General features: G+C 39.5%; 1 protein-coding gene across 1 annotated transcript in view; it reads right to left on the reverse strand.

The window, feature by feature from the left end:
- Positions 1–3,224: 3,224 nt before the first annotated feature.
- GDF11 (growth differentiation factor 11) overlaps positions 3,225–21,383 on the reverse strand; it is a 75,128-nt gene continuing 56,969 nt past the window's right edge. The window contains exons 2-3 of the mRNA XM_072135040.1: positions 11,533–11,906; positions 3,225–8,351 (exon numbers count right to left, since the gene is read on the reverse strand). Coding sequence (XP_071991141.1) covers positions 7,971–8,351; positions 11,533–11,906 — 755 coding nt within the window. The 3' untranslated portion in view covers positions 3,225–7,970. The remainder of the gene's footprint in view (positions 8,352–11,532; positions 11,907–21,383) is intronic.

The raw sequence follows: 21,383 nt of genomic DNA on the forward strand, positions 1-21,383 counted from the left end.
TCAGGCGTGTGAGGTCAGTGTGTGTTTTGTGTCTGTATAAAGTATGTGTTTCTGCCTATGTTTATATGTGTATTTTCAGCTCAGCATATAAGTACCCACATATCCTGCATGTATGGGCATACCTCATTACTAGAGGGCCCTCTTTTGTAAATTTTGCTATAGGCCCATCATATGTAAAAATGGTTGATGGGCTAATGGAGGATAAACATGCTGGGACTAAGTAAACAATTGGGATACATAGATTTGTTTGTTTCCACACATGGAACATCAATGCCCTACAAGTGGAACTAATGGTGGAGAACACACAGTATAACTGTGTGATCATACATCACTCTCTGTCTGGAGGTGATCATTTTGTGTTGTAAAAAACCTTAAAAAAAAGCAAGAAACATAGGAACAAAGTCATATTACGCCCACAACCGTAAAATGGATGAGTGCCGTCCATTTCTTTAGCGGACAGAACATGGCTGCACCAAATGCATTGGAGTGCTGTGTATTTGCCCTTTAAAATTATTATTGGAATTAGCAGGTCAATTATCAGCACTTAGTAACACTATTGTCTACATACAGTCATTATATGGCTCATCATAAAAACAAGTATGTTGTGCTTGACAACCTCTGCATTTGCAGCTTAATTGATGCAATAAGTATATTTAAGGGACAAACACTTCTCTGTTTGCACTTACCTTTTAACAAAAGCTGAGTTTAACAACTTCTATTTGTTATAAATCGTTGTCAATCACTTTATTTTTTTTTCAAATGTTTCCCTGAACTTAACAACCCCCTTTAATATTTTTACTACTATACCCTTTAGGTGTGCTTTGAATCCATCCATTTGGACAATGTGCATAGAAATATCTAAACCTAGCTCATTAGTCTTTCCAGTTTTGTACACATATTTGCTTGAACTGCAGTATACCAATTGTTAACTGTCACTGTTTTGCAATTTCTGCCTTTTTAACATTACAATGGAGCAAATTTGTCATTTACTTTCACTATCCTTTGCTATTTCATACAGTTACAAATGGGATGCATTGTGGATGGTGCACAATCCCCTGACTGCACTTTATGATACAAATTATGAAATTAAGATTAAGGTTCTGACAGGGCGATTGTTCATGGACAGATAAGATTACATGACCCTTCATCTGCAGCCATTTTATGGAGAGGAATCTCTGGCTGATGAGGTAAAAGACAGGAGGCTTCACTTTACATATCAAGAAAGCGGAGCAGAACTATGAATAGATGTATTCAATACTAAGTATTCTACACATCTATAAAGTTGTCGAAGAGCTATTAGGCCAGACCAAACAGAAAGACTAATGTACTTAATTTAAATCCAAACTTAGGCTGTTCATGAAAGGTCATATCTGGATTGAAAGCATCAGAAGCAGATCATTCTTTAACTACTTTAGTGTTTCATGTGTGGACGTAAAGTCATTAACATCAAGGATCCAATAGGAATAACTTAAAAAAAACATTTCCTGACCACGCAAAACACTGTATTCCTTGAGAGTTATGATCACATGACACAGCGGAAGGTGGTGGATAACTTACAAATACTGTACAACCAACTGGTATAACAATATCTGCACTAATATTTACTTCCTGTAATTTTAATGCAGGAGAGGGCATTTCATTTGTCCACTGACCACATGAGAAATTGGAATGTTTTTAGTGGGCCAGACTAATACACTTAACTCGGTTCTACCCAATACCTATATGCTATATAAATCATTATTATTTAATGATGGAAAGGGAGCTCAGTGGTCAGCATTACAGCCTTGCAGCACTGGGGACCTGGGTTCATGTCCCAGGGTCAACATCTGCAAAGTTTTTGTATGTTCTCTAAGTGTTTGCGTGGGTTTCCTCTGGTTTCCTCCCACACTCCAAAAACATACAGGTAGGTTGATTAGATTGTGAGCCCTATTGGGGACAGGGACTGATTAGGCAAGCTCCGTGGAGCGCTGCGTAATCTGTCTGCGCTATACAAATTAAGTAGTTATTATGATTTATGCCAGTCTGAGTTAGTTACAGTTAAACGTGCCTATGGGCTATACAATGCCTGGTCTGCTCTAATGGGCCAAATAAATTATTAAGTTAAGCTGAAACTCACCTATATCATTTTTCTGTAATACTAAAAGCTATGACAAGTTCTAAAGTGAAATATCCAATATATTGTTCATTAAAGAGTAACTGTAAAGGGTTTTTTCACAAAACAATAGATTTTGGGATGTAAAACAACTTTTCCTTTTATTTTTGTTACCTATATGTAGCAGTCTCTTTGCTATCCCCCTCAGATTACCTCAGTGCTGCAATAGCTGCCTCCTCTCCATGTGCTGATAAGACCAGTGAGTCTGTACTTTGTTTATAGTTTGTTCCTCAGTCAGTTTCATGGCAGGGGAGGAGCTGCTGCTCCCTGTTCACAAAGGAGGAGGTCATGTCACAGTGTATGTAGCAGTGGATAAAGATGACTCCTGCACAGCATACTCTCTCTCTGCACCTCATACTGCTTCCTTCCCTTACCTTGTCATCGGCAGTATCAGCTCTGTGTAGATAAGCTATTAACCCTTCAAGACTTCATGTACTAATGATTTCTACCACTTATTACATGCTGTAATGTGTATGTGCACTGTGCAGATAAGCTATTAACCCTTAATGCTCACACAGCACAGGCTATAGACGTCATGTAAATAGTTTACTAATGATTTCTACCACTTATTACATGTTCCCTGCACCTCCATGTGACGGAAGCTGCCAGACTGTCACCATATACATCCTGTATGTGCTCTGTGCATGTTCCCTGCTCCTCCATGTGATGGAAGATGCCAGGCTGTCACCATATACATCCTGTATGTACTGTACATGTCCCCTGCTCCTCCATGTGATGGAAGCTGCCAGGCTGTCACCATATACATCCTGTATGTGCTGTACATGTTCCCTGCTCCTCCATGTGATGGAAGCTGCCAGGCTGTCACCATATACATCCTGCATGTTCACTGGATTTACTTGTGGAAATCTAAAGTAGGCATCGTTTTGTTTATTTTCAAAGGGGGAATCACATATAATAATTTGGTAAAACCACTATAACTTTACAGTTACGCTTTAACCTGTTTGAAGGGCTCAATGTATATATTTCTAATAATTTTATTGTTGCCGTTTGGTGGAATTTATTCCTTCATAGAGAAAATAAAATAACTCAAAGAAGTGAAAACATTTGGCTATATTAATGAACTTTATTATACAAAACAAAGTCTATAAAAATGGAGGAGGAGGTGCTAGGGTGGTAGAAATTTACATTAACAAGTACTAAAACATATTATAGAGTAACACCATTTATACACAGCATGAGGCAAATGAAAACCATGTTGTTTCTCTCCACCAAAAAAACCAACCATTCACAATCTGCACTGTGTTGCCATAAAATACAAAAGACAGATAAAGTATATTAGACAGGAGCAGTAATATATGAAACAGAACTAACATGTGAATGGACATGTGATTAGTTACTGATATTACCATGGATTATAATTAATGTGACTGGGTGTTTCCAGTTCAACCATATTTCATTTGAGAAAGCCTAAAATAAGGTCTAACTAATATTCTGAGGTTTTCACGATGGGTCTGTCTTATAGAGCACGACTTGCCCTAATATCTTATTAACCAGGAGAAGTTATCGATGCTGAGACCAAGCAGTTATTTGTTGTGTAATGTAGCAACTGTAGATGGGTGTTTGAGAAATGTTTTTGAGGAAATCTAAATAAAGAGACTGCTTCCTTTTCGACAGCAGCTCTCCCCTCTTCATTTTTCTGTGGATATGGAAAATACAGGTGGAGAAATTTGGTGTTACTTACATTTTGTAACTAGACCAGGTAGATGTACCAATTATACAATGGTCCATGCTAACTGATACATTTGGTGCATCTTGCTACACATTCTTTGTCTTGGTTCGCTCATGTAAGACCAATATTTTGCACCATAATTCTCAAGATCCACCAAAATTCCTCAAACTGTGTGTACTATCCTAGATACTTTTTAAAAGTGTCTAGTAAGTCTGTATAGTGAGAAGGTATCTGGTATTAGGCGGTTACACCAGTTTTTGCACAAATGGACATTTAGCTACAATTCCCTCATCGTGTGATTTCAGAAGTGAACTATAAGAGAAGATATTGTAGGGGTGAATACTAATTGACAATGGATGCAATGTCATTCTTTACTTTGAGTGCCTGGGCAGCTCATCTTGAAGAAACCATTGAAGCCTAGATGAGCCTAATAAGACATCGAAATCCGCCCTGTCTTTAGCAGGTCCAGGCTTGTATAGGACATAAATATATCATCCCTTCAAATAATACAGCATGAATAACTTCTTTCAGAAAGGCAAACAGAGAAAATGAAAATACATAAAGACTCTACAAAGAAATACAAGACCAATTCTTTAAACATTGGTGTAAATGTAATTGCAATATACATATAAAATAACAAGTAAAGAACAGTGAAAACTCTCCAGAAGATCACTCCTTTTCATTTTGCCCAACATTTTAAGTATAGGTTTGTAAAGGGTTTCCCAATAGAAAAATAATTTAAAGGTAATTAGCCCTATTAACATAAAAGCAAAATTTTACCAATTCCCTTCAACTTCTTGAAGCTGATAGATTCCTTGCCGCTCTGTACTTCCTGGCCTAGTGGTGATGTCTTGACATATGACCTTTCTATCAATGTATACAATCACTGATTATAATATTGACCTGCTACAATCAGGAATTGGCTGCCAGTAATTGGACCAGTAAGTACTTACAGGCAAGAAACTGAGTGGTATCAGGAATGGCACTGCCGGAGATCTGCGTTAGGGTTAGTAGGGTTAAGGTTCCACCATATACTATACATATTGGTCATCACCATTGTGAGGGTTGTCTCTCTGGAGCATAACTTCTTAATTCAACTGGTAGTTGTCTCAAAAAAAAAGGATTCACTGTATTGTACCATTGTCCTATAAACATATTTGTAACTTATTCATGTTTCCATTGCCATATGCAAAAATTATATGACTGGGTTGCTACGTTGAGTTGAACAATAGCAATGAAACACCCCATGGTTTATTCCTGACATAACTTAAATTAGTTAAATATTGTATGAATTTTTTTTTTTTAATGGAAACAATATTCATATGTAAAAAGAGACATGTTTATAGGACTACAGCATCGAGTTTCCTCCATTTTATGGATGAACTCAAGAACAAAGGAGTAACAACAGACAGAATACATTTGCCAGGCTCTCAGGCACAGTTTATATGGGCAAAATTTATGACATCAAAGCTTACAAAAATTTACACATACTAATAAGGCAAAATATTGAATGTCCCACTGGTAAACACAGGTTCCTTCATCAGAGTATCTGTCATTGACAATGAGAGTCACATTGGGCAGTGTCATTTTGGCCAGTCAACACAGAGAAGAAAATCCTCCTTGCGTCATCTTTTTCAAGAGCTGGCAGAAAATCCATCAGTTAAAGTATCCAGCCGCCAAACATGAGTGCAGTAAATGGTGTTTGCTTTTGCATGTAGTTACGAGAGCATCAGGTAATGATAGGAATAATGATTATATTGTAGCTCAAAGCTTGAAGCTGCAAGCAACTGTTCCATGATGACAGTCAAGTCAAGTTTGTGACAGATATAGTCCATTAAAGTTTGTGGAGGCTTGCACAGCAACACAGGGCTTAATTAGCATTTGGCATAAGGATATTGTCACCCCTAAAATAGGCATTAGTTGGTTTTTGTACTGATTAATGGCAGGCAATTGCCATCCAGTAGAAAACAACCTTCTTCTTTTAATTCTATACATACCTGCTACAAACTGTTCCAACTCACACAGGTAAACATACACATATATATGATGGACAGTCCCAGCTTGGAAGGGACTACCTCTAGTAGTCCTGGATGTACAATTCTGATGCATGTGGGTGATTACAGTGCAATGCCTCCTATAGAGAATTTACAGCATCTGGACAACCTGTCCCTTCAAGTCTGGAGCCTGTTGGAGACTAAACAGGAACAAAAAATGGCATCTCTTCTTCCACTGGTCACAAGACCTTCTATAGTGCAAATGGTGCCATTGACCCCCCTCCCAAAATAAAAAAAAATAAAAGAGATCCTTTGGACCTCTGATCCTAAGAAATAACCAATCTTATGGTCCGTGATTTTCTTCTCTACATTTCGGAAGTATGAAATACAACGAAGAATGTTTCTTCTGCCCAAGATATTGTTATAATTAGCTACTACTATTATTCTGAAAGTTAATGCTGATTTTGGATCTGCAGTTTCAAATGTTCTTATAAAGGAACAATTGGCAAAAAAAATAATTTAAGTTGTAGTCATGTTTATGGACTTTGTAAATGCATTGCAAAATAATCCAGTTTTGTTCTATATTGATTAATTTCTTCCTATTAGGAAATATTTGAAATATCACTTCATTTAAAGCTATTACAGTTTAAATCTAGAATTTATGAATAAATCTATTTATTTAATAGATTTTGGACAAAGTGTCTATTTATGTGGATTTAGTGACTGGGGCACTTAAGTCAAAAAATACTATATTTGTTGTTGAAGACAGTTGTACTGTAGGGATGTGAACAACACCTATTTATTCCCAGGCTAGTATCATTTATTGCCACACGTCACAAAAAAGGAATGATTGTTTTCCCACAGTGCCCAAAAATACCCACTTCAGAAGTGCAAATGTATAAGGGTACCTTGAACTATTAATGCAACTTAATTGTATTGGGTGATTGAGTATAACATTTTTCGGAACCCTCTTTGATAAAGCTACATGTATAACAAACCCAATTGAAAATCTGATGAGTTTACATGGATTGAAATAACAGAGTGGGAAGGATAGAAAGTGGAAATGAGTTGAAATTACACAAAGTAGGAATTTCACACAAATCTGATGTTAGCCCAATCCCTGAGAAGCATTAATACTATGATTCCTTGTGATTTCATACTTACTGGACTGCTATAAGAAGAAAATCCAGAATGAACAATACACATTTTGGGCAAAGTATCTTTCTAGTGTTATTTGCTTTCAAGTTTTAAGTTTATCCCATTGATTATGGATTCAGACCTTTGCCACCGATTTGCAAACAGGATTCCTGGTACATATGCTACTATATATGGCATATGACTGAGGAAAGGACAAAGACGTTACATGATTAGCCAAAAGTGGAAATATACAAGGAAGTCTTTATTTAACTTATGCTTTGCATTTTGTATTGCACAGAGCAGTAGATACAGGCAACCTCCAGAAAATATTCTTCTGGAGTCTCCCTTAAAGGGAATAGTTGCAAAAGACTGAAGGTAGGAGGGAATTTCCAGTGATTTAAGGGCAGTTATGTATGAGTGAGTAGAATGTAAAGCGCAAAGCAACCAATGCCTTGCACTTCCAAGAAGACCAGTTTGAGAAAACACATATGTAACGCAATAGCCAGTTGTCTAGTGCAAAACAGATCTTTTTTTGGCCCCAGTTTGCATCCAACAACTTGCAAGAAATTATATTAAAAAATTCTTAGGAGCGAATATATCCCCTTCATACCCAATAAATTTGCACAGCTTTGCACAATGAAAAAGATTAGCTTTCACTGTAAGCTGTCTAAATGACAGCAAATCTCTTTCATCTGGTTCTAGTAATATGACACTTCATGATTTGAGCTACCACTAGCTTTCTTCATCCCAATCAGATATAAATTGGCCCAAACTCTGAGGTGCCATACTGACCAGGTGTAGACAAAGGCAGTCATTGCAAGAGCATAACTATGCAGAAATAAGACAAGTGTCAAATCTCTATTTTAATTAGGTTTGGATAAAGGGAGTGGTAGCATAAATACTGCACTATTCCCAATACCAAATTTTGGTCTGCTTGTACCCTTGAGAGAAAGAAAAGAGCTGAATATGAGTAGTTAGACGACAGAAAGCCAAAGTCTTAAGAGCATCCACAACGATCTACAACCATTCCAGGAATCTTGCCATAAATTATTTGTTGCTTGTCATTAAAATACAACATATTAATGGGTGACATTTTGGTAGGGGTACAGCATGGACCGGCAGACCCACGTGGATTTGCTTGTTGGACCAGATGAGTGTGGGGGTACTTTTGCATGAACATGTACTCGCACTGACCAGAGCAGTAGTTGGCTTTGTAGCGTTTGGGTGCAATAATCCAGTCCCAACCAAATGCCTCAAAGTCCACAGTAAGTGGGTAGCGACAGCACCGTGACTCGGTAGAATGCTCATCACAGTCAAGTCCCAAGTTTCGCTTTGATCGCTTGTTGTTCTCCATAACACGTAATTCCATAAAGGGGTGCTATATGGGAAATAAACAAGTTTGAAAGTAAAGCCATGTAGAAAGAAGAAACGTTTAAAGTATTTTAAATAGTTTGGACTAATGCAGTGGTTGTACACATAGACATCTTCCTTAAAGGGAACCTGTCATCAGAAATGGGCCTAATAAACTACTATTATAATGTTGTTAAGTAGCTTAACACCTTCCAGATCATGTTTATTTCATGGCTCAGCCTGGTTCCATCATGCAGAAAATCAACTTGGAAGTGAGAAGTAAACTGGTATTAAGTCAAGGAGGTGGAGAGTTTAACACTGAAGTTAAGCTCTCCCCACATCCCCCCATATGATTGACATAATGCACCGGATTAAGGAGATCTGCCTAGTGATGTTTCTGGATGCAGGACTATCAATTATAGTGAAGGAGGGGGGCGTTCTAGGCAAGGAGAGTTTGACTTCAGTGCTAAATTCTCCACCTCCTTGGATTTCTACAACTAATTCACATCTCACTTCAAAGCTGATTGATTCCACTATACAGGCAGGGGCGCACCTACCATGAGGCGAGTTGAGAAACTCGCCTCAGGCGGCACCGCCTCCTGGTGGACAGTGGGGCGGCATCAGGCTGGTCACTCACCGCAGCTCGGCCCCTTCTGTCTGCGGCCGCCTTCTGACCCTCCTCTCCCGGACCCCCGGCTCGCCTCTCCAGTCCGTGGTCCGCCCCCCTCCCTCTCTGCCTCTGGCCGGCCGACGTCTCCCATCTGAGGCCCGCCTCCCCTGTCCCCGACCGCCCGCCTCATAGATCCGCGGGCCGCCCACCTCTCCCGCCACTTCCGGCCGCCCGCCTCACACCTCCGCGGCCTGCTCACGTCTCCCGGCCACCCGCTTCACCCATCCACGGCCCGCCACTCCTGGCCGCCCGCCTCCACGGCCCGGCCGCCTGCTTCAATTATCCGCGGCCTAGCCGCCGGCCTCACACCTGCGCAGCCCGCCAGTGTCTCCCGGGCGCACGCTTCACTCGTGCGCAGCCCGCCACTCCCAGCCACCCGCCTCCGCGGCTCGCCCGCTTCTCCCAGCCGCCCGCTTCAAGCCTCCTCGGCCCACAACTCCCGGCCGTCAGCCTCATGCCTCCGTGGCCCACCCGACTCTCCCGGCCGCCTGCTTCACCCGTCCGCGGCCGCTGTCATGGTAAGTATGTATTTATTATATCCTAAGATGCATCTAAATTTACATGTGTATACATATATATACACATATATATATACACACACATGTATATTTATATGCATCTCTGTATACATGTATATACTGTATGGTGAGTGTGTGTATATGTGTACTGTATGACTGTATATAAGTGTGTGTATACTGTATGTGTGTGGTGAGTGTGTGTATATGCATGCTATATGAGTATATATGCTGTATATATGTGTACAAGCTGTATGAGTGTGTGTGTGTGTATACTGTGTGTGTATATATATATATATATAGCGGCTCGCTGTATGTATTGCATGCCAATACATACAATATACATATAATACATACAGCATACCGCCATATAGTATATAATACATACAGCATACCGCTGTATGCATTATATGGTATATGGAGGCACGCTGTATGTATTATATGGTATATGGCGGCACGCTGTATGTATTATATGGTATATGGCGGCACGCTGTATGTATTATATGGTATATGGCGGCACACTGTATGTATTATATGGGGGCACGCTGTATGTATTATATGGTATATGGAGGCACACTGTATGTATTATATGGTATATGGGGGCAAGCTGTATGTATTGTATGGTATATGGCAGCACGCTGTATTATTATATGGTATATGGCGGCACGCTGTATGTATTATATGGTATATGGCGGCACGCTGTATGTATTATATGGTATATGGCAGCACGCTGTATTATTATATGGTATATGGCGGCACGCTGTATGTATTATATGGTATATGGCGGCACGCTGTATGTATTATATGGTATATGGCTGCACGCTGTATGTATTATATGGTATATGGAGGCACACTGTATGTATTATATGGTATATGGGGGCACGCTGTATGTATTATATGGTATATGGGGGCACACTGTATGTATTATATGGTATATGGGGGCATGCTGTATGTATTATATGGTATATGGCGGCACGCTGTATGTTTTATATGGTATATGGCGGCACGCTGTATGTATTATATGGTATATGGCGGCACATTGTATGTATTATATGGTATACGGTGGCACACTGGATCTATTATATATTACATGGAGGACGCTGGATGTATTTTATAATATATGGTGGCATGATGTATTGATTCTTGTATGTATTTTGTTCTATATGGTAGCTCGCTGTGTGCATTATATAGTACATGGTGGCACACTCTTATGTATTTTGCATAGCTTTATTTTCAAATTAAACCAATATGATTTGGGTCTGGTCCTGACACTCCTTGATGTAATACATATATGGAGTGGGGGGGGGGGGGGCGTCTTTTTATAGCTCGCCTCAGGCAGCAGAAAGGCTAGGTTCACCCCTGTATACAGGACCATGATAGAAACTTTATCTGGAAGGTGTTTAGCTGCATGACAACATACTAGTATTGATTTATTAGGTCATTATCTGCTGACAGGTTCCCTTTAATGCTATTCTAGATTAGGTTTGGCAGCAATAATAACTTCTTTCATAGAGCCAATGGCTACCAACCAGACTCAACCTCTTATTTTACTAAATCGTTTTGTGAAATTAAAGCATTGACCTTATTAGAAGAGGACCAATCACCTTTCAAATACTTTTTCAAGCAAATTTTCCAATAAAATTACATTTACTTCATAGCATATTTTTTGTCTTTTGACATCTAAACGATTTTCTAACTTATCGCCAACATTAATAAAATTATAAATACAGACGGTCTCCTACTTAAGGACAACCGGCTTACAGGCGACCCCTAGTTAAAGATGGACCTCTTTGCCCACTGTGACCTCTGGTGAAGCTCTCTGGATGCTTTACTTTAGTCCCAGACTGCAATGATCAGCTGTAAGGTGTCTGTAATGAAGTTTTCTTGATAATCCTGTCTGGAACTACAATGATAAATTATACATTTCAACTTAAGAAGTCTATGGAACCTATCTTTTATGTAACCCGCCCGTATGGTAAAAAATATTTTTTTAAATAATTAGTAAACCAACATTTAATACCTACCAGGCCTTCTGCTCCAGGTCCTAACGATGTGACTGCAAGATCATTTCCATTGGGGTCAAAGGCATTAATTTCTATCCCCCAGTTGTTGTGTGGCTGCTTGAACCAGTTTTGTAACACATGCTTAAAATCGATACTTTGCCAATGACCTGTACGTGAATGTAAGTCAATCTTCAAAGATCTAATGCGAATGTGCTTGCTGCCTTCTTCTGTTACAGGCTTCAGGCGCAGGATCTGCAGGTAGACGGTGGAGGTATGCTGCACAGGTCGCAGGTAAACCCATAACTGGGCTTTTACTACCTTGGTAAACATAATTTTTGGGCTAAAGTTAAAATAGCAACAGTGAGGATTCCCATCCAATCTCACTACAGGGTCAGCTGTAATGGAAAAGAAAGGTAAAAATTAACAAACGAAAATGAAGCTATTTCAGACATCTTAAACATATTTTTATTTTTAGCTTCCATCAATATTAATATGGTAGAGCCTACTTATTAAGGCATGCACCTCTATAATCCCCCATAGAGGGACCTATATTAGTTCTGGTTTGGCCGAGTCCAAATGTGAAAACCTGGACCAGTAATCTCAATGACGTGTTGCAGGATGTCCCGATACAGCCAACTGGACACCCCTTCTCACCCATTTGGCATGAAGATGGCATAAGGGGGGACTACAATTCTTGTCGCACATTAGTACAAGCCTCGATAAATTTAAATATTATTATTATTATTTACTTATACAGAGGAGATTTCTAGGCTTTTGTCTGTTTTGCAAATATTTTTTTAATTAAGAGATTGCAATCATTGATACAGAACAATAAGAGTAAAATGCTACATTGTCATTTGTGTTTAGATCTGGCCTCTTGTTTATTCATTTTTACCACCATTTTTCCCTATTCCCCAAAATTCTCACCAACGCTTACTGTTCCACCTCCCTTCCCAACCATTCTGCCCTATATCAAATATATACATATTTAAATATATATATATATATATATATATATATATATATATATATATATATATATATATATATATATAAATCTTTTACTTTGTCCTGTAGATAAGGTTTATTTTCACCACTGACTAACCTATTATACAGCGATGTTGTATCTTGCTGTTTGATTGAAAAGAAATTTTGCAAAAACAATGAACAAGACAAAATAAAAAAATCAAAGGAACCCAGTACTTTAAGGTGAAATTCTGGAAATTGTAAGTGTAAGTTATAATAAGTCCCAGCATTAGTGAACGCTTGCCTATATTAGATATATATACATATTCGCTATATCCACAAATATAGTAACATAGCTCAACACTTTTATACATGCAACTTTAACTCTCTCTTTACTAACCCATCCTGTGTCTTCCTCCCGTTATCCGGCAAACATCTGATACCAAGCTCCAATCTTTGCTGCAGTCCCATTAACCTTGGTCTCTGTATATAAGATGGCGGCTGATGACTGGTTCAAGCAGCAGCATTTTTATTTATTTAATTATTTTTATTCCTTTCCCTTATAAAGAATGGCTGGTCCATTATACAAGCTCATTTACCTCTTGTGTCACCCTTCACCCTAGACTGTAAGCTCTTGTGAGCAGGGCCCTCACTCCTATTGTTTCATATGACTGTTATTCCTCTGTCATTTTATTTGTACATGTTTCCCATAATCTGTAAAACACTACGGAATTTGATGGCGCTAAATAAATAAACATTATATGGAGCAAAAAAATAATTTCCTAGAATTCATTTTAGCTACTGTAAAACTAAAGATGCAACTAAACAATCATGTAAAGCATTCAGTAATGCAGAGAACTGGAATGTATTGCCGGAGCTGGCTTTAAGCCTTTTTCTCTAACAAGGTTTCTACATCCTGAAGCCATGGCAATAGTTTTGAACAGTTTGTCTCTGTAAAGGTTAAACAGAGCATGACCGGCCTGGACAAACTGTTAATCAAACATGAGAAAATGCATCCTGTACTTTTGTCTGTGTAATAAAATTATCACGATAAAGATGGCAGTATGAATGTACACCACTAGCTTTGTTATGTGGTTTTCTTTTTAGAATTCTTACATTACGTAAGTGATACTGCCCTATTTCACCTATTTAATAACCCTCACTTTTTCTTATTCATCCAGCTTTTGCAATCACTCTTCCCCCTTCAAACTCGTTTCTCCACCGCTCCCTCCTTCTTTCTCTATGGCAGAGATCTTAGTGGCACCAGTTCTTCAAGAGACGGAGCCCCAAGGGACAGACGGAGGGACATCTGTTTCTAATAAAGTTTCTGGTGCAGCAGGCCGTTTCAGAGCTCCCCGAGGAGTAATGAACACTGGGGAACAGAGCCAGAATTCCTCCAGTATGGAGCCAAGCCAAACAATCAACTCATCAAAGCCCAGAGAACCAAAGACAAGAGGGCAAATGAGGGAGGGGAAGATCAGAAATAGAAATTAAGAACTTACAGTATAAAATTGTAAAAAATGAAAAAAAAAACTGTTAAAAGTAAAGAGAGAAACTAGGAGAAGAATAAATACCCCAAAATGTAACAATTTAAAAAGAGGTGCAAAGGAGAGCAAAGAGAAAAGAGGAAGAATAGACAAATAGTTAGTAAGGATATTTAAGGACAGTAAGACAAATAAAGTTGAAGAACTGAGAAGTTTAAGAGAAAAAATAAAAGGGGTGTCAAAGGTACTAGAGAGATGGAGAAATAGAATGTACAATAGGAAGAAAAGAGGCAAGGAAGAGAGGGAGGATACAAGAAGAGGAGGGAACAAAGAAGAAAGCGAGGACAAACAGCAGACAGGTAGGAAGGGCTAAGTTAGATTCCCAATCATTGGAGGTTATTTTGCATGTAAATTAACTAGTTAAAAGTAGGTGGATATATCATTCTTAGTTTGAGGACACAATGGGACACATTTACTTACCCAGTCCCCTGAGTTTACCGAAAGTGCATTGTCCAACTCCAATGCACTCTGCCGTGATTCACTAAGATTGTGCGCCCAATATCCTGCATGTGTCGCTTCCCCGCTCACGTCCGACAGAGCTCACCATCTTTTTAGTGGTGCATGTTAGGGCTAGGGCTTGCGACATAATTTTGATGTCAAATCCTGCGCTCAGTCCCAATCAGTCGAATAGTCCGACGGCACGCCTGCTAAATTGTGCCTCATGGAAGCCAGCACAGCTGCACCAAAAATGATCATGTGCGCCAAAATCTCAGCGCAGACACTAAATACCTGTGCAAGCCATGCAATCCCCGAAAAAGACACACAGTCCGACGAAAGTGAGCAGCGCAACTCTTAGTAAATGAGCCCCAATATATTGCTGATCCATAGTGCAAGCTAAAAAAGCAGATTGCATCTGTAGGCAAAAATGAACAGTGTTTCCCATATAGATCGATAACTTTCTTTAAGGCCAGGGACCCACAGGTTGAGGGTCCTATGTTCTTATGAAATCACTAGAGGCAAATCCACAGTGACATGGCATATGTGAATCAGACAAATAATATCAACATGCTGCATAAAGGGCCTGCAGTAATACCCTCAAGTTTTGAATCTGCAGGATGTCAATAATTGTCAATAATTCCAGCATCTGACCTTTGAAATACAAAAGTCAAAGGGAAAGTTGCATTGAAAATTTTTGATCTGTGTTCCTGGCCTAAGTGAGTTTAATATTCAGGACTTATCCTTAGGATGGGGGTTAACTCTCTCCCCACCAAAATAATAATAATTCCTTTATTTATATAGTATAGCAGGAATGGTCACAGTCGGTGCACACGGAATTCTCACATGCACAACCAAACCCGGTGAGCCTCTCACTAATTGTCCTAACCATCACCGCAATTCACACCCTTACTACTCTATGAACGCTATCTGGTCTCCCCTTGTCCGCCTTTCTGTACCTCATTTATTTATATAGTGCACACAGATTATGCAGCGTTGCATAGAGTTTGCCAAATCGGTCACTGTCCCCATGGGGCTCACGATCCAATCAACCTACCAGTTTTGGAGGAAACCAGAGGAAAGCCACGCAAACAAGGAGAGAACATAGAAACTATTTGCAGATGTGAATCTTGATGGGATTGGAACCCAGGACTGCAAGGCTGTAGTGCAAACCACAGAACCACCATGCTGCACCAAACAGCTATGCGAAGGAGCATTTTGGAACACGAGCTGGAACAGCAATTGTGTAGTAGTTGTTGAAATGGAAATGGCTTTTCTCATACATTCATTTACTCATATAAGTTATTGTATGCTTTTTGAAGCAGATTTTGATGTCTTCCAACTATGAAATTCACAGCAGACAGACTGAGCTTTGAGATGAGGGCTCTCAGTGCATGTCTGTTTTGCACAGCAAATTTGTCTCATTCAGACAATCATTTTTCACAGATCCTGATAAATTATAGCCTATGGGTGATCCATGAAAAATGGTCCTGACAAAGATTTTCTCTGCTTTTGAACAGATCAGTTGCCGGCTTCACTAATGATAATAATAATTCCTTTATTTATATAGCGCACAGAGCTTGCCAAATCGGTTCCTGTCCCCATAATGGACATTGAATAATTAAAAGGTATTGCATTTAGTGCAGTGGTATGCCAACCCAATTCATTTAAAAAATCTATGTGTGAATATAACCATAGATATATAGAGCAAGATTAGCAGTTTTAGAAATGGTGAAGGTTTATCCTTACACCCACCAATAACATCTTCTAAAAAATTCTTTTGTCCACTGGAACTGTAACCTCTTTACTAATGCAGAATATTTGGGAACCATTGATGGTCAATTTGAAGTCTGGGGGCTTCAAAATTATCTGACACACTACCCCAACTATTGTGTGACGATCTGTTGGGCTATCACAACCAATAGTTGGTCATCCCTAGTAGTGACATGAGAGACATTAACAGCGAAGAAATATTTGCTGGACACCCCATGGCTTGCATTGAATTTTATTTGAATTCTATTTTCAACTACAGGTAAAAAAGTACAGGCAGTCCCCGGGTAACGTACAAGATAGGTTCTTTAGGTTTGTACTTAAGTTGAATTTGTATGTAAGTCGGAACTGTATATTTTATAATTTTAACCCCAGACAAATTTTTTTGACCCCAGTGACAATTGGACTGTCTTGTCTTCAGAACCAGGATTAGCAAAAAAGCTTAATTTCAGACAAATTTGATAAGTGTTAGAGCTGTTTATTGTAGTGTAAGGCTAAAGTACAGTAAATTACTAACATCTAGGGGTCCGTTTGTAACTAGGGGTCGTCTGTAAGTCGGGTGTTCTTAAGTAGGGGACTGCCTGTATTGTTGGAAGATTTATCAAGAGTAAGAAAAAAGTTACTCATTGCAAACCGATATCAGAGGTTCTTGTCCTCCATATACTTCTCTTCAGTAACCCAAGGCCTCAATAATATCCAATATGTGTTCAAAGTTTAAATAATGGAAATATTTCTTCACAATAAGTTTACGCCATCCATTTGAAGTTTAGCAGAAGCAGATTTTACCCTTATTAAAATTAAATATCTGAAGTTTTTTATTTGTTCTTGTTGTTGTATTGCATGTTACTAACAACTATGGTAACCAAGGCAATTTCTAAGAAGTCCTTTTAAAACTATGCATATGGTGACATTATTATTTTTATGTGCATGGTTACAATATTTTATTTGCTAAATAAAGACCATACGGCAACAAGCAGCTTGCTGTAATAAAGTTCCACGTAAACAGGAAAATACGTCATATAATTCAATTTATTTTGGAAAAGTATTGCATTATCTAATTTTAATAAAACTTAGGTAAAAATGAAATTATGCCTAATGCAATAACCTGATTATTGTTCTTTTTTTCGGGAATGTTTTTCCTTTGAGGTGAAACTGAATAAAGGTGTAATGTAAATTCAATGTGTAATATTTCAAAGTGTTTGACATCTCACCTGTTCATCTAAAGCTAGAACTTATTGAACTAGATCAAGGTTTAAAAAAATAAGAACAAAACTTGTACTGGCAGTTACCTGTGACACTAGTCAGGAAAAAACGATTCCTTAACTAAGCAGAACATTCTTTTAGGTTGTGCCAGGAACATAGTTGCCATCTTGAAAGCCACCATAATAAATCAATATCGAGTTTTTTCCAATGTAGGTGGTCATATAGCAAATCGATGCCAAATTGTCTCAGAAATTGATTGCGAAAATCAGATTGGCAATAACTGTTGTGGTTCAAAAGTTATCAATACAGGCGGTCCCCAGGTTACATACAAGATAGGGTCTGTAGGTTTGTTCTTAAGTTGAATTTGTAGGTAAGTCGGAACCGTATACTTTATAATTGTAGATTCAAACAAATTTTTTTTGGTCTCTGTGACAATTGGATTTTAAAAATGTTGGGTTGTCATAAGAATCGAGATTAACACTAAAGCTTCATTACAGACACCTGTGATAACTGTTACAGCTGATCATTGTAGCCTGGGATTAAAGTACAATAAATTACCAATATCCAGAGGTCCGTTTGTAACTAGGGGTCGTATGTAAGTCGAGTGTTCTTAAGTAGGGGACCACCTGTACAGTGATTCTCCATAGATTTTCATGCAGGTTCATAACAATTGGATCCCGCACCTTCAGCTTTATGTTTAGCACTATACACCACTCATCAGAAAGCTGTGCGCCATAAATAACATTTCCGGTTCATGGGGCAACTTTCCAAGTTTTGAATCACAAGAGATATTGTAAATCAAACAGTGGCAATTGATTGAAGCAATATGACATGTAGGGGCAAAGCATGGTCGATTCTGGTTTGAGGAGTAGATTGTGTATATATGTGAAGGGGGCAGAGTGTGGTCAGTTGTGTTGAATTTATTTTATTCAGGAGCACAATAGGGGGCATATTTGTTATATAGGGGGTACTATACTGGAAGTGACTGTGGTATTTTCAGGGCTGAATTGTGCTGCAATGGATGACATCACGGCAGCAAATTCTGCAGCAATATAAAAAAAAGTCATCATGGAAAAGATTTGCCACCAGGGTCCACCAGGACCGGGCCAGCACAGAGAAAGGAGACAGCCGCTGCTACTAATTAAAATGGTAAGTGATGTTTGTGGCAGGTATGTGGGACTATTTTACTCTACAGAGGCCACAATGGACCTGAATACAGCCGGAAGTATTTTTTTTTATTAAAGTGTGTATTTCCACCTTCCATTGAGTAACTTTGCACTGAAGTGTTTTTTTCTGCAGCGTGTGGATGAGATTTACTATAATCCTATACTCTACCAATGCCTGCTATTATGCAGCAGCTAACCCGTTAGGCCCGGTGTTTAGGGTATGTTGTTATCTAATTTTGGGTTACTTTTGAAAATGTGTCGAAAGATGCTGGAAAACAATGCAACACGCTGTCATATTTTATGTTATTCTTAATGTTAAAAGGACAGGTATATTGACAGTGGTTTATAGTATCAGAGGTCTGTTAAAATCTTTTGGTCTAGTAGTTATGTATGTGAATTGATGTATGACAGGGAGACACAGGATTTGTGTATGTTGGGCCCTGAAAATCATGATGGAAGCTGTGGTCTGTTGCATGCAATTAGGCAGCTGCTAACCTGTCGTGACTTTGATGAGTTTGGCACTGACCCTAAAATATGGCCTTGAAAGGGTATTCCCACGAAGACAAGTTTCTGTACTCAGGATAACAAAATAACACATTCTCTAATTCACTGTTATTAACAAAAATTCTGCATTTAACAGACAAAAGTCCTGGTGTATACAATTTCAGTTGCCCCTAGACACGATCCTGTAACTTCTGACTTAGGGTCTGGCCGCCATCTTGGATTTCTGTGTGAGGCCATGCTTGCTGAGATTTATGTCTCTCTCTGCTGTGTGCCTCTAGTCATGCCCCCTGCATGGAGCTCAGAGACACTCACTGATCACTTCCTGCCAGGAGATTGTGAGCAGAGAGAGAGGCTGCAAACTACAAGGAGATAAGTTATCTGGGGGAAGGGAGAGGCAGTCACATATCTGTAAGATGTAGCAGAGCTCACAATGTAACAGTGTAAAAGTCTGTCAGCCTATTTGTAATAGGTATCGTGGAACTCATCATCTCTTATCTGTCTCAGCTCTCTCTTTCTATGTGTTAGTGTGTTAGTTCAATGTTAGAAACCAGATGAAAGTGTATATACACATGTACCCTGATAATGTAACCACACTGTCACCCCACAGCACTAGATGGGTCATAATGTGTCTGTTTAGAGAGTCCCCGCCCACACCCTGGGATTTTGCACAGAGCAGCCTAGGGAATGATAGGAGCTAAAACATTGTAGTAACATTGTAAAGTAAGGGGTTAAATGATCTTTATTGTGTTAACATCACTAGGGGGTTGAAATGTGAGAATTTTCTTTCATGGGAAAACCCCTTTAAAGGTGTCAACTTCTTACAGGTATGTTGCTTTTTCTTTGAGCATTGGACAAGGCATTTAATTTTACTTTTGCATACTTTTATATATAAGTATGAGCTTTCTGAGAACATCATGTTATCCAAAGAAAGATCCTTCATTCCAAGAACTAAGGCCGAGACTGTGGGATAAGCTTCAAAGACATATTATTTATTGTGTTGGGTCAATAGGAATTCATAAAAAAGTTAAACAATCTTGCATTTGGCCATATCCATAGGAAAAATAGTAAAGACACACTAATATATAACATATTCCGGCGTATAAGACGACCTGGTGTATAAGACGACCCCCCTACTTTCCTGTTAAAATATAGAGTTTAAGATATATTCGCCGTATAAGACTACCCCTTTTCCATACATACAGCACATACTGTAAGCAAATACACACATATAATATACATTAATTAACTATACATACATATATAGGGATTTACATATCTTGCAGTGGGGTGGGTCGGTTAGGAGGCATACTGCGAGCCTAGGAAGTGTGCTGGCCGGGCAGCAACTTGGTGAGTGGCCTTGGGAGCAGTGTGGAGAGCCGGAGGCCGAGGGACCAGGAAGCCTACCGGGCAGCCGCGGGACCAGGAAGCCTACAGGGCGGCCGCGGGACCGGAGAGCGAGCCGGGAGGCCGCGGGACCGGAAAGCGCGCCGGGAGGCCGCGGGATCGGAGAGCGTGCCGGGAGGCCGCGGGATTGGAGAGCGCGCCGGGAGGCCTCGGGAGCAGCATTGAGGGGTCCAAGGTAACGGCCAGGCGGCCACGTTGTGTTACAACAGCTTCTCACCTTTCCCGCGATCCACCGAAGCTCCGCTGCTACACTCCGGCCGGCGGTGACAGCTCATTGAGCGCTGGCGGCTCACAGAATATGACGTCAGCCGCGTGCCGACATCATATTCTCTGCGACGCCGGCACCCACGGAGCTGTCACCGGCAGCGGGAGTGTAGCAGTGGAGCTTCGGTGGATCGCGGGAAAGGTGAGAAGAAACCTTACCGGCCCCAGAAGACGACCCCCGACCAGACAGAAGATTTTTCAGTCTTCAAAAGTCGTCTTATACGCCGGAATATGCGGTAATTCAAAACATAATGATTCCATAGAACAAAGGAACTAAGCTATATATGTGCAGTGGGTATGATTTACTGTCAATTCTTTTTGAAAACGAGTAAGACCGATGACTTCCAGTCTTTTTCCTTGTATGGCACACCCATGCTTTGTCAGTGATGCAATTGATGCTCATTTATACTGACATAGTTTTGGATGTGGTACAACAAAAAATAGTTTTTAAGGTCTTTAAGGGTGTTGTATATTCACTAAGGGTGACAACTCACTGATATAAGCTATATAGCTATATAACCTTTTTTTTTTCTTTTATAAATTACAATATTAGTATTTCAAATTATTTTTCTCTGTGTTTCACCCTGTCTCCTTTTATGTGTCAACACTCCCTGAA

The sequence above is a fragment of the Engystomops pustulosus genome, chromosome 2 (genome assembly GCF_040894005.1).
Source record: "Engystomops pustulosus chromosome 2, aEngPut4.maternal, whole genome shotgun sequence".
Classification (NCBI taxonomy): Eukaryota; Metazoa; Chordata; class Amphibia; order Anura; family Leptodactylidae; genus Engystomops; species Engystomops pustulosus.